Genomic DNA, 12710 nt, shown 5'->3' with positions numbered 1-12710 from the left:
GGTAGTAGCTGTTAGCTGGAGGACGAAACCTCTGCTGCTCACTGTGCTTAGCAAGAGGAGCTGCACCGTTCAAGTTACGCCGAAAGATGGCCTAGTAGGAATGTACCACTGTTCAACAGGCTATATTGAGTACGCTACCGTGATAACCGTGCTCATATTGAACGTTGTTTAAGTAAGGGAATTAAAATAACACGCTCCGGCTTGTGTTTTTGACATTTTTCTTTAAAATTATGATGATTCAAAATTTGTATTACCCACTGAGCTCCCCCACATGATGCCCTAATGGTTGCGTCCAGTGAAGTGAAAACGGCAATCAATGAACGTTACAAACTGAAAAATAATTAAATAATCGAATAAAAAGCTAAAAAGTGAATATATTAATGATGACCGCTACATGCTGATTGTACTCATACACATATATGAGGTGTCTGAACAGAAGTAGGGCTTATTTGGATCACTAACAGTTACATCTGGAAGGTATTTTATCCTAACGTTAGATTTGAAAAATACAGTGAATAATTTAAAAAAATATATAAATGATTTTATTTGAATGTGTATATGTAATATGTATTGTAATCGTATATCCAACGTTAAACAAACATTTTTTAAAAATAATTGAATTTGGGAAACGCCCATTCCAGTCTTCTGCCGTACAGCGACCAATCAGATGAAGGCAGCGAATTTAAAAAGGAGCCGCGACCCAACAGAAACAAATTTCAGACCATAACAACTTTCTGGACTGGAAGCAGGAGAGCAACCAGCGGCGTTTATCACAACTGACTGAGGCAACATTAACGGTAACACATGTTTATCAAAGTGACTGTCAGTAATGTAAGCTATTAGTACTAACGTTAGTGGGTTTAAACTAACGCTAACGAGGACGTGTCACGACTACAGCGACGTTAACAGTATACACCAATGGCTAATTAGCTAGCTAATATGACCCAATTAGCTTGATTTAAAGCTAACGTCAAGAATGTCGTTTATGGGGTTTTATTTTACTTTTGCTTCCACTAATTAGATCGAAACTCGGATGAAGTATGGCGCTAGCTGGCTAACGAAAGTTTGCTAAAGACAGCAGAGAGAAGTGTGAAAGTGCAGGAATATGAGCTGTAGCTGGTCATGACCAGTTGCATGCGTTAATGGCCACTACTGTAAGTGCTGTAACGCTGCCAGATTGGCTATTAGTTGTAGTGCATTTTACTGTGTTCTAATGTTCAGTGTCAGATGCTGAAGCACAGGCTGGCTAACAGCTGTTAGAAGTTGTTTTGATTTAACATGACCTGCTGTACGGGGGGAAACGTTTTTTAACTATTTTCAAGATCAAGGATTAACTTTCCCTCTATATTTGAGGATGAAACTTAGGTTTATTTTAATGATTTTAACCTTCTTAGTGAATGTGTTTTTTTTTTTTTTTAAATAAAATGCCCAAAGTCTTTATCCAAACCAAGTTATCCAAACCACTATCACATGATAAAAAAGATAAGATTGAGGGATAATATTAAATATTTTTGTGTGTGAAACGTATCAAAATAATTTTCCATTTTCTGCAGATTACTTAAATTATCGTGTACAGTGTCCCAAGCCTGTGCAAAATATCAGAGCCCTGTGACCCCTGTAATTGTAATGTGTGTCAATTGCTAATATCAGCTTGTGTTTTCAGATAGAATGGCCAACATAATCTTTGCAGAGCGAGAAAACGCACGCCTTCATCCACCTACTGTGAAGATGCGACAGCGGCTTCAGTCTGCTCCAGGTATGAAAATACCAATGCTATTCTCCGATGTTTTGTTTTTTATTCTTGAGCTGTGTGGAAATGTATGCATTAACTTGTTCTCTCTTCCTCCCCAGAGAAACTGTTAAAATCTCCTATGACTGCCAAATCTTTTAACACTCCTCTGCCATCTGGTCGTAAGGCTTTCGGTACCGTCAACAAGCAAATTGCAACCCCAGATGTTGGTGCACAAGAGAAGAAACTCCTCCTAAAGCCACAGGTTTTGAATTAATTGATTAACCTGAATCTGAAACTAAAATCCAGCTGTATTCAGACCCATTTGGTGCCTCAGACTATACATGTTCTAATGTAACCTTTGTTCCCCACAGGAAACCAAAGTCAAGCTTGCTACTCAGACCAAAGTGGAGGAATATCCAGAAATTGAGAAGTTCATCCCTTATGACCCACTAGGTAACTATGGTATCGGCTGTATGATCTTTTATGTACAGGATTTGGAGGTTAAATTTTGCTTGATCAGAAAAATGCGTTTGCTTCGTAAATCGCACTGCAGCGTCACATCTGAACTTCCTTGGGTATGCGACATAGAAATATGTTAATAACTCAACATGTATAAGCCCCCTTCATCTATGATGTCTTATCACACACACACTATATTTGAGGAAGAAAAATTTAAACCATCATTTTGGGTTTTTCTTTCAGAATTTCAGAAATACAGTGTTCCTGAGGATCTGATTCCTCTCAGTGGCTTTGCTCTGCCTGGACTGGCCTCTTTCCCACAAGTTCCACATCTGTTTGAAGATGACCTGGGAACGTTGGACCCTCTCCCAAATCTGTCACCTGTAAAGATGCCAAAACGTACAGGTATGTTATGAACACTAAGTATTACAGTGTTTTAATGCAGTGGAGTGCAGACTAGGTTAATGGTGTATATAGAACTTCCTGTCAGGATATCCTCTGTTTTAATTTCCAGAAATATATGAATAGTTTTATTCGGATACATTGACGAGATGGCATTGTTAATACTTGACAAGTCTAATTACTTCATCACATTTTAAAGACAAAAGAAAACATTTCTGTACTTGAGTACACTCAATACAGATATTTGTTCTCAATTACTATGCGTATGGGTGACTTTTACCAAAGTAATTTAACACAATTTCTCCAGCTTTACTGTCCCCCCAGCTTTGTTGCACATTAATGGTACCGCAGCACTTCATGACTTTTCTATGCTTTTATCACAACCACTGAATTTCTGTGACACACTTCATACCATAGCCAACCAATGGGGGCAGACATAACCGAAAGTGAAACTTGAGGATGTCTGCCACCATAGGTTCGTTTAAGCTGCAGCCCCGATACTTGGTAAACATTGTGCAAAAAAATTCACGTTATTTTTCCTACTGACAGCACTCCGTAACCTCGATCAACAGGGATATGGGTTAAAAATGGCTGGCATTCACCTTTTAAACAAAATGACCGCCACTGTTATGCGGACTGATGGTTTCAGTGAAGCAAATGTTTATCTGTTATGAATGATGGTCAGATTTACAAGCAAAAATCCACATGCAGCCCTCCATAAGCAGTGACGAACGTCTGGCAGCTGTGCCACTAAGTACGGGGCACAGATTCAAAACTACGAGTATCATTAACTACAGGTGTCATTAACCTGCTGTATCATTAACTCTTCTGTATTACCTCCTCCAGATTATTGCTCAGAGCTGGATGCCTTTCTTCAAACCATTGATGAACTGACCATTGAACTCCCCCCAGAGTCTGTTACTGACTTTTAATGTGTTATTTTTGTTTTTTATTAATGTTTTTACTGAAATAAAGTTTTATCTGTTACTGCTGTTATTTGCTCGGTCAGTTTGCTTCAAGTAGGGATTTGTATCTATACATTTCTATTTCCTACAATGTAATGCATCTATCCTGCTACATCTCAGAGGGAAATGCTGAGCTTTTACTACATTTATCTGATAACTTTACTAGTTGCTCGTACATAAGATTAATAATGCCAATTAAACCTGTTTAAATGACAAAAATTAAATTGACTGCATGGTGTGATATAGGATCATGGTTCCATCATGTTTTAGATTGGTACCTTGCTTTGACTGGTCACTTTGTCTTCCACTGGGTGTGAAACCTCCAGGTAAAAGGAAGGTTAATTGGGGATTCAGTCCAGTTGGCAGCCTGGCATCATTTCTGTCTGCTTTCACATCTCTGTAGACCAAATTAATCAACTTGCATGTTCTGTTTTTTTTTTTTTTTTTTTTTTTTTTTCCCTGTTCATGACTGAGGAAAACAAACGATCCAGTTCTCTGTGTGACGCCAATAATAAAACCACTCGGAACACCAGGGGGTGGGAAGGTTGTTGGCTGCTACTACAAGATGGGATTTGATTGAGCCCAGACTGGATATTCACAAGCTACCCAGTAGGGATAGATAGATTACCAAGGCCAATACTAGCATCATGAACAGATCAGTGTTTTTGTGCACAATTCCAGATTTTTCATTTAAATCTCCTCTCTGTCTGTACCCACCACTCTTCTGCCCCACAACACCACCTGATTATAAGTCAAAAGGCAACTAAAAGGACAACGCTCCCATTAAACTGTTTCATATTGCCCAACGGACACTTTGGGCAAGACGCCCTTCTTCAGCCTGATCTGGCAAATTCAGCATTTCAAGAAGGAAACGGCCATGATGCAATTCAGTCTAATGGGAGTGCTGTCCTTGATTACTCTTTTTTACCTCTTGCCAATAAGGATTCAGCAACCTGCATGCGAAGTTGCCGCATGAGTCGAGTGCGTTGTTTCATTATACGTCAAAGATAAAAAGCCAATCAACACTGAATAATCTGAATATGCAAAGTAACTAAAGTGACCAGATAAATACAATAGGAGAGTAGCAGAAAGAAGAACTTTAAAATTGTACTTATGCACAGCACTTGAGTAAATTGTGTTAAGTTACATTCCACTAGTTATTCTACATTTGATGTATGTGTATCGATTCTGAATATTGATTATCGGTCTCCTTGATTGCTAATAATCAGTATCGGCTCTGAAAGATAAAAACCTACCCAGAGTGGAGAAAACAAGCACCATCTTCAAGTGACACACATGAATACAACACTACTTATAATCCTGTATAATGAAGCCCTCATTATTCTGCATTATCAGTACTTTTCCTTTATGTTGACACATGAAGAATTCACTCCTGTCATGCAGTATTTCCACACTGATATCTCAGCACTTCTTCCTCAGGCTGTGGAGACATCAGCAAAGAAGTGTTACTTCCTGCTTTTGAAGTCCATCAGCGGTCACATGTGAAGGATTCCCGTCATTGGTTTTTGCCCGAGATTAGAGTGAACTTTGTCTCATTTCCTCTTGTAAAGGAAAGGAAGAGTCTCGACTTGTCTCTGTGGCTCAGTTGCTCTGGAATTAAAACAAAATGAAAGTAACAACCCGGATCCTGATAGTCTGCCTTTAAAAAAAAAAAATCTAACAGGGAGTGAAGCAGTTAACAAGTCGACACCGTGGGAGAGTCATTGTGCGCTGGGTACGTGAGTCGATGTGCGCTCTGGACACAGGACAGGTGAGTAACATCGGCGTGGCGATGAAACAAACATTAACAGTTCGTCTTTATGGGATTAAGGGTTGAACTGTGCTGATTTCAGCATGCTGTCAAAAAGAGGAACTTGCTCTGTTTACATTAAGACGCCTTGAATTGAATGTTCGCGCATTTCTGAGATGTTTTTCAGACGTGGATGTGTTTTATTAAAAATACCCTTTTCCCTCCCGTGACACAGGGAATGAGTCCAGGCGAGTGGAGGGGAAACCGTTCCCAGTTGATAATCTGACACTGGTATCTGCGGGGTGTTGTCTAAATAAAGGGGAAGTAGCCGAACAGCATGTATGAGAGCAGATCGGGTGATGCTGGATCCGAACCAGCTGTCAGCGATACCGACGCCCACGGCAGCGGGACGTCCAGACAGGGCACCGTTGTGGAGCGACTCTCCAGAAATGGCACGCAGGTCGTGCCCACTGCGCTCCAGCGTAGGTCGCGGCTGCAGAGGCAGCTTGAGGTCAGTGACAGCTCCGGGCTCCAGAGAGAGGCTCCGGAGAGGAGCTCCCTCACACCTGCTATGCGTAAAAGGTACCTGAAGGAGCTGCTTCTGAGCGACCCGGCGCACAGCGGCTTCAGCAGCGTGCTTTCCTCTCACTCACACAGCGTGTCCTCGGAGCAGGACGCGGGCTGGGCGCTGTACCCCATGGAGCACGCCTGGATGCTGTCAGCGGTGGAGGGGAGCTACGAGACCCTGCTGGAGTTCCTCTCCGCGGACCCGAACCTGCTCACCAGGAAGGATTTCATCAGCGGGTACTCGGTCCTGCACTGGCTGGCCAAGAGGGGCCGGGACGAGACTCTGCTCAAAGTTCTGCGCTACGCGGAAAGTGCGGGGATCCCGGTGAACGTGAACGTGCGGGGCAGCGGCGGGCTCACCCCGCTGCACGTCGCCAGCATGCACCGGCAGTACATGGTCGTCAAGCTGCTGGTCGGAGCCTTCGGGGCCAACGTCGATGCCATGGACTACAACGGGAGGCGGCCGTGGCAGTATCTGCAGGGAGACGCCCCGCGGGAGATGAAGGAGCTGCTGGGGACGTGGGACGACGAGCACAGCTGCGGGTGTGCGCAAAAGGTCAACAGGAACGCAAACAACAACAGCAGCGCAGAGGCCGAGAGCGCACCTGAAGACGAGGTGGACGGAGGACAGACAGGTGAAGTGAGCTCCTTTGGCCGGACTAAGAGGGCCGGCAGCTGGAGGTTCAGGTCTTTACGGAAGATGCTGCCGACGTTTTCACTTCTTGGACACAAAAGCTGAAAGAACACTTCAGAAATCACACTGAGGGTCAATGTGTGAGTGCGAGGAGTCACAGATCTGCAGCGCAGTGAGAATATTTCTGCTTTTTTCCAGTTTTATTGTCCACACGAAGCTCAGTTTTATTCCAGAGCAGCAGCTCACTTTGCTGAGTTTTTTTTTAAAGGTAAAGTTCACCCAAAAATGAAAATTCAGTCATCATCCAGTCCTCTGACAGACCAGAACCCAGAGCTCTCCAGAAATGATTTGTGGACTCTGAAAACTTCACCAGACTTTCCATCAGCACTGGAGATGATACGATAATGACTGGATTTTCATTTGTGGGTGAGCTTCTTGAAAACATGTCGATTTATATTAGAAACAGACCAAAATTCACAGAGTATTTGCAGTTTTGTTTTTTTTACTTAAAGGGGCAATTCAGACACTCTGAAAGGTGTTATTTACAATATTAATAAGGAAATATATACAAACTTTATTTATTATTCCTATAACTGAATAAACAAGTTGTTCATAGAGGAAATTAAGGTCCCAGAACACTGAACAAAGTAAAACAGTATAAACTGTGTTCTCCTTTAAGCTCAGTTTGTCTGTTCAGTTATTAAAAACAAAGACTGTTTGATAATTTGGGTTTTTTAAGCGTAAAATGAAATCAAGCAATTAAGATTTCTCTCTTTTGGTTAAAATATCCTCCTAAAAACTACATCCTGCACCTTTAAGTTGGGTTTTAAAGATTTGATTAAAGGCAGAAGTCATTCAGAACGATGGGCATTAACTGATAATCAAAGGGATATGGTAAAAATATATTTGCCTTTACATGATACTTGACACTTTCACTGTAAAATCCTCAAGGCCGAATGGTACCAGAAGGGAAACTGTGGATGACTCACGTCCACACTGAGGCCGTATGAAGGGTCACCATGAATCTAAATCAGGCACAAAGGTTTGGAGCTACTGCGCCGTCTCAGCAGGATCACAGTCATCCTGATGGGAGTAAATCCTTTATTTTACATCAGCTTTACTGTAATAATAAACATGTATGCACATAACGACTTATCTGTACATGTTTGTTGCTGCTGACCCAGTTCCTGAGTGAGAATATTTCTACTTTGTGAGTAAATCGTTGATTTAAGTGTTATTTTTTATGTGTTTATTTCTCTATAGGAGCATTTTACTTGCAGAAACTAGGAGCACCACCTCTGTGCATCGGTCCAGCTGCTGTTCCTGAGCTTTAACCTTTAATACCAGCCAGAACATTTTGTCAGTGAAGTTGACCTGTGATCTTTTAGATGTAAAGTGTTGTAGTTAACATATAAATTGTTGACAGATAGCCTGAATATATTTGGGGCGGTCACAGTGACATGCTCCGATGAGGTCATCCTCCAGTCTAAGTGGATAATTTGTGCCAAATTTTAAGTTCCCTCGAGGCGTTCTTGATTTTGCGTTGACGAGAATGAGAACGACAACCTGAAACTCGTCCAGCTCACAGCCACCGATGTCGAGGAGGCATAATGAATGAGATGAAGATTAAAAGTGATAATCAAAAAGGGAAAAGCCAGAAGAAATCTTTGCTTTCCTTCTAAAAATAACACTTTCATATCTTCACATATTTAAATCAGCTTATGACTGAGGCTGTAACATTTAATGAAGAGTCACCAAGTACACACTGCTGCAGTTTGAAAGGGTCTCATGGGCAACTAAAAGATTATCCACCCAGTGACAATTGTCCTTTAGAAAGCGTTGAATTAGAAGTATTCAAGTCTTTATTTTAGGTCAACTTGCTCTGGACCTCACTCTGATAAAAACACATCTGTATAATGAACTTTCTGTAAACATGTCTTGCCGCTGACCCACTTCTGCTTGTGTCAACAGCTGAAACGTTAGCCATCGCTGACACGGCAAACTTTTCCAAGGTTTTGCACTTCGAGTCAATATTTCTTAGTTTGTCTCACTGCTGGTTTTAGCCTTCTTGAATAGCGCTGCTGTCTCTGGCACAAGCAACAAAACCAAACTCAAATCCTTGAAAAACTAGAAATGACCACAATCTTTCATCGAGTGTTTGCCGTGCGGTCAAGAGATGGAAACCCCCCCCCCCCCCCTCCACAGCCGAGTCAGCGATACCCCTCCCCTTCAGAAAACACAGCGCCTGTAAATGGATATCACTCAGCTATACTTTGTGGGGAAATAAAAATGCCACACGGCTTCACTTCAAGTTTGATCACAGATCTTTTATTGTCAAACATGAGCATAACCAGAGTATCTGTACAAAACGACTGCTGCTCCAGATAACATGGCTCCCTCCCCGCGGTCGGGCCCAGCAGCTGGACTTCCTGGCAGATGTTGGGATGGAGGGACGCTGGGATCCACAGATCCTCATGTTTACAGGCCCAGCTTGGTCCTCCTCCAGTGTCTCCTCTTGGAGTTGTACCTGAAATTTAACAGAAAAATAAAACACATGTCAGGAGTGAACACTTAAATTTCATGATCACAAATTAATAAGAACGAGAGGAAAATGCTTTGAGAACCGGTGGCTTTGATTTTGGACACCAAAAACGTTGCTCCGCCCCAGTGAAATAAATTTAAATATGTCTGCTACACTCTTATAATGCAGGTGGGCAACTTATTTGCTGACCCATTCATTTGTAGAAAGGGTGATGTTTAAGGTGATCAAGAGCTGCTCTGAATGTTTGGCCGCAGTATTTACCAGCTGGGGTTTCCATGTTCATTAGAGACTGAACCGTTCAACTTTTACCCAGTCATCTAAAAAGGAACTTCACTGACGGGGGGATTAATGTCAGAGGAATCCATCAGTTGCTACTGAGGTGTGAATTGCAGCTACAACCTTTTACTTTTAATATGTTTATTGATGGTCTTTGCCATCATAGTAACAAAGAAACCAGTTAATGTTCACATTTAAGAAGCTGAAATCACTGTCATGATTTAACATTTGCATAGTAGTTGGTGATTAATTCAATAGCCTACAACTAATCGATTGATCACTGCCGCTCTGGTCTGAAAATAGATTTTCAAGCCCCAGCTAGTTTTCGCCTGGTCTTGTTCTAGTGGCGCTCTCATTTCATTGCTTCACCTACAACACCGATTACTTTCTCCTCATTCAAATAAATAGTCAAATTAAAAAAGGGCAGGTTCAAGGGTTCAGTTGGAAAAATGGAAATTCTCATGATAATGCTCTGATTTTCGAAAGCCACAAACTGACCTATCACTAAAGTCACTGCAATAATTAGACTCTGGTGAATGTAAAAATGTTTGGAAACCGAATAAATCTCTCTGGCAAAACAATTCCAGCCATAATACTTTTTCCACTGGCTCTAAATCATTGACAGTTATGGGAATTGCTTCAGGTCATGGTTATTTCAGAAATGACCACCACCAGGGAAATCCTCCAGGAAAACAAAGTGGCAGATCAGCATTTTGGACAAACAGTGCAATGTTCAGCTACAGAGCCTCCTCGTCACCAGCAACGTGAGCAGGAGAAGGAGCTCTGCAGCAGAAAGATGCTCTCAGCAGGGTTAATGACAGCACTCTACTGCAATGGAGTGCTGCAATTGCAGACCTGCTTTACATGACATGGAGTTCCTGCTTCTGCTCTGCATTAGTCAGCCAGTCATGCAACCCTGCACTTAATGATAGACAGCTCGACATGAAACGCACGGCTGAAGTGCAATTTAAAAACCATTACAAACAGACATTAAACTCTGAGTCAAAGATTTAACCATCGTCTACACCTTTCAGGACATTTTATTTGCTTATTCAAATTAAGCCGGCAAAAACTGCCAGTGCGTTACATCTGCCCAACAGCAAGTTAAGTTTTACAGGATTTATTGCAGGACTGTTTCATTAGCAACACTAGTTTTAGTTTAGACTTGCACCTGTGTGGACATAAAAACTTACTGGAGCTTTTAAAATTGGTTGAAATATTGCAGTACATTTATTTTACGCCAATTTGTGCACCCTTAACGAAAACTGGTTGCAAATAAATGGTTACTGCTCTGCTGATGTACAACGATCTTGTGCAGTTGTGTCTGTGAGCCACGTACTTATTATTTGATTTAGACCAGTATGTCTTCTCTGTTCAGTGAAAAAAATCTATTCAACACTGAACGTTTTAACAGTATCTGATGTCGATTTAAGTTCCACATTAAGAAATTTGGGATGTGCTTTTCTTTTTAGGCTCCAAAATAAAAAGCTCTTAATTGTAAAGGATGAAAAAAAAAGCATCTTTGTTCAACACCCTGCAATATCAACTGCTGGGTCTTATTTACATCTACCAGCCTTGTAGTGGATGGAAGGCTGGTCTATCTACTGAACCTCAGCGGCTATGTAAACTTCTATTTTGTGGTGCACCTTTTAAGCGCTTTAGCTTGTGCACTTAAACTCCCCAAGTCCTGTATCCAGTAATTAAAGCTGGGACGCTGCACGTTCACTACTCAGAACACGCCAGGAATATGGGTGCATGTTTATGCTATACAAGTGAAAAATAATTGAGTTATAGTTGATTTCACAAAAAAGGGAAACATTATGATATCCCAAACTCATTAGAGTAGTGTACGAGCACATGCACTTTAAAAGCAGTAAGCACAATGTTTTATTGAACAGTAACATAAAACACTGCGTCCATTAAAGTGTCCTGGAAGCTTTTGGTTGGCAGCATACAGCGTTTGGACTTCAGAGAAATACCATCACACTAATCAATATGGTCTGTCTTACTAATTAATAATAAATCAAAGGGAGAGTTTAACTTTTTGATGCTGCAACAAACTTTAAACTAGTTGAAAAGAGGTTGAACAATCTTTTAACTTTAAATCGACACTGAAACGCTGCCTGATGCCAACTAAGACAAGCTAGCATCTGTGTGTCAACAGAAGCACGTTGCAAAGTCTCAGTCCTGACTTTCTATCCAACGCCACATGTGTAGACAACATGCTTTCTGTACACATCTGCCTCATCCTTTAATAATGCACAGTACATTAAATCCAGACACTCTAAACAGACCTGATCTTGTTGCCAGTCTTCATTCTGATCCACTGAGGAATGGGCCTGTTCTGCTTCTGCTTCTTGGCGAGGAAGCGCTTGATCCTGAAAGTCTTGTGGGACGACTGGAAACAACAAAAAGCACCATTAACACCCCGTCAACAGACATTTATATCCAAACACAGTGTCTGCACCATCTAACGAGTATGAGTTAAGCTTTTACACAGTTAAAGTGAATGAGCTAGCTGTTAGCATCCATGTAGGAAGTTGACGCTAACATGCGCAGCACCACAGAGTAGATACCGGCTAGCATCGGTTAGCAGATATAATCCGCTCATATTCCCTCTTTTTACACAACATTCACATTTGTGAGGCACAGCAAACATATTTATTAAACACTCAATGTGTCGGAGCTGGTTTACAGGGGCTACACACATGGATGTTTAAAGATTTTGTATTTACCATTTTGTCCACAGTCCTTTCCCCACTATGGCGGTGGTCGAAGAGAAAGAAGGAAGTGACGTCGCTGTTTTATCCAATCAGCGTCCCCCAAACAGCGACACCGCGCGGAGGGTTGAGTTTACATCCACCTCAGTTTTATAGGGAAGAAATACACAATTTAACATACTGTGGAGAATTTACATACAATTCTGAGGTGTTTGTACTTTATTTGAGTATTTTTACATGATGCTACTTTATACTGAGAGAGGAAAAAATTCTACTGTTACTCTACTAGTTTCTTTTCATATATTTTACATACTAAACACAAAAAAGCAAATAAAAATGTAATTTCCATTCCAAACCACACAATACTTAGTTTAAAATGGGTTATGCATCCCTCAGCTGCAATATCAGTCATGTTGTATGTGTGCTTCAACTTCTGACAATCATTCAGTACTTCTACTTTTGTAGTTTCGACTGCAAGGTGTTTATTTGTGACAGATTATTTTTTTTTTACATCACATTTTACTACTTAAAGGTTGAATTCACCTGAAAAGGAAAGTTCAGCCCAACAAAGGGTTACAATATTACACTGTTGGAGCTGTATGAAGCTGATGATTTAAATGATTTTGATGATTTGATTTGATTTTTTTCAGTAGGTTTTTTACA

General features: G+C 41.2%; 3 protein-coding genes across 6 annotated transcripts; 2 read left to right on the top strand and 1 right to left on the bottom strand.

Annotated features, from left to right (window-relative positions):
* Positions 1-654: 654 nt before the first annotated feature.
* On the top strand, positions 655-3589 carry pttg1 (PTTG1 regulator of sister chromatid separation, securin). Of its 4 annotated transcripts, none has more exons than XM_030396854.1 (6): positions 655-797; positions 1668-1756; positions 1852-1994; positions 2104-2185; positions 2435-2596; positions 3279-3431. In XM_030396854.1, the coding sequence occupies exons 2-6, from the start codon at positions 1669-1671 to the stop codon at positions 3398-3400; spliced, it is 597 nt and encodes a 198-aa protein (XP_030252714.1). In that variant the 5' UTR covers positions 655-797; position 1668; the 3' UTR covers positions 3401-3431. The 4 variants fall into 4 exon arrangements, with proteins under 4 accessions (XP_030252714.1, XP_030252716.1, XP_030252713.1 ...); XM_030396856.1 differs by lacking the exon at positions 3279-3431 and adding an exon at positions 3440-3589 and having other exon boundaries at positions 657-797; XM_030396853.1 differs by having other exon boundaries at positions 657-797; positions 1664-1756.
* Positions 3590-4012: 423 nt separating this feature from the next.
* On the top strand, positions 4013-7746 carry sowahd (sosondowah ankyrin repeat domain family d). Its single transcript, XM_030396852.1, has 2 exons — positions 4013-5329; positions 5544-7746. The coding sequence occupies exon 2, from the start codon at positions 5646-5648 to the stop codon at positions 6612-6614; it is 969 nt and encodes a 322-aa protein (XP_030252712.1). The 5' UTR covers positions 4013-5329; positions 5544-5645; the 3' UTR covers positions 6615-7746.
* Positions 7747-8815: 1069 nt separating this feature from the next.
* rpl39 (ribosomal protein L39) lies at positions 8816-12202 on the bottom strand. The gene is made up of 3 exons (XM_030396859.1): positions 12063-12202; positions 11622-11725; positions 8816-9036 (listed from the first exon to the last, which is right to left on the bottom strand). Exons 1-3 carry the CDS (start codon positions 12063-12065, stop codon positions 8988-8990), a joined length of 156 nt encoding a protein of 51 aa, XP_030252719.1. The 5' UTR covers positions 12066-12202; the 3' UTR covers positions 8816-8987.
* Positions 12203-12710: the final 508 nt, after the last annotated feature.

The sequence above is a fragment of the Sparus aurata genome, chromosome 18 (assembly GCF_900880675.1).
Source record: "Sparus aurata chromosome 18, fSpaAur1.1, whole genome shotgun sequence".
Classification (NCBI taxonomy): domain Eukaryota; kingdom Metazoa; phylum Chordata; class Actinopteri; order Spariformes; family Sparidae; genus Sparus; species Sparus aurata.
Note: the sequence above shows the minus strand (reverse complement) of the source record. Positions and strands in the feature narration are given on the sequence as shown.

What these genes read in the sequence shown, in the direction of transcription:
- rpl39 (XM_030396859.1), bottom strand. An exon ending in AAGACTGGCAACAAGATCAG is followed by an intron (nt 9,037 to 11,621) that starts GTCTGTTTAGAG and finishes GTTAAATTTCAG; the next exon opens with GTACAACTCCAAGAGGAGAC.
- sowahd (XM_030396852.1), top strand. Translation starts at nt 5,646, where the DNA reads ATGTATGAGAGCAGATCGGGTGATGCTGGATCCGAACCAGCTGTCAGC.
- pttg1 (XM_030396854.1), top strand. Translation starts at nt 1,669, where the DNA reads ATGGCCAACATAATCTTTGCAGAGCGAGAAAACGCACGCCTTCATCCA. An exon ending in AACTCCTCCTAAAGCCACAG is followed by an intron (nt 1,995 to 2,103) that starts GTTTTGAATTAA and finishes TGTTCCCCACAG; the next exon opens with GAAACCAAAGTCAAGCTTGC. An exon ending in AAAGATGCCAAAACGTACAG is followed by an intron (nt 2,597 to 3,278) that starts GTATGTTATGAA and finishes AATGATGGTCAG; the next exon opens with ATTTACAAGCAAAAATCCAC.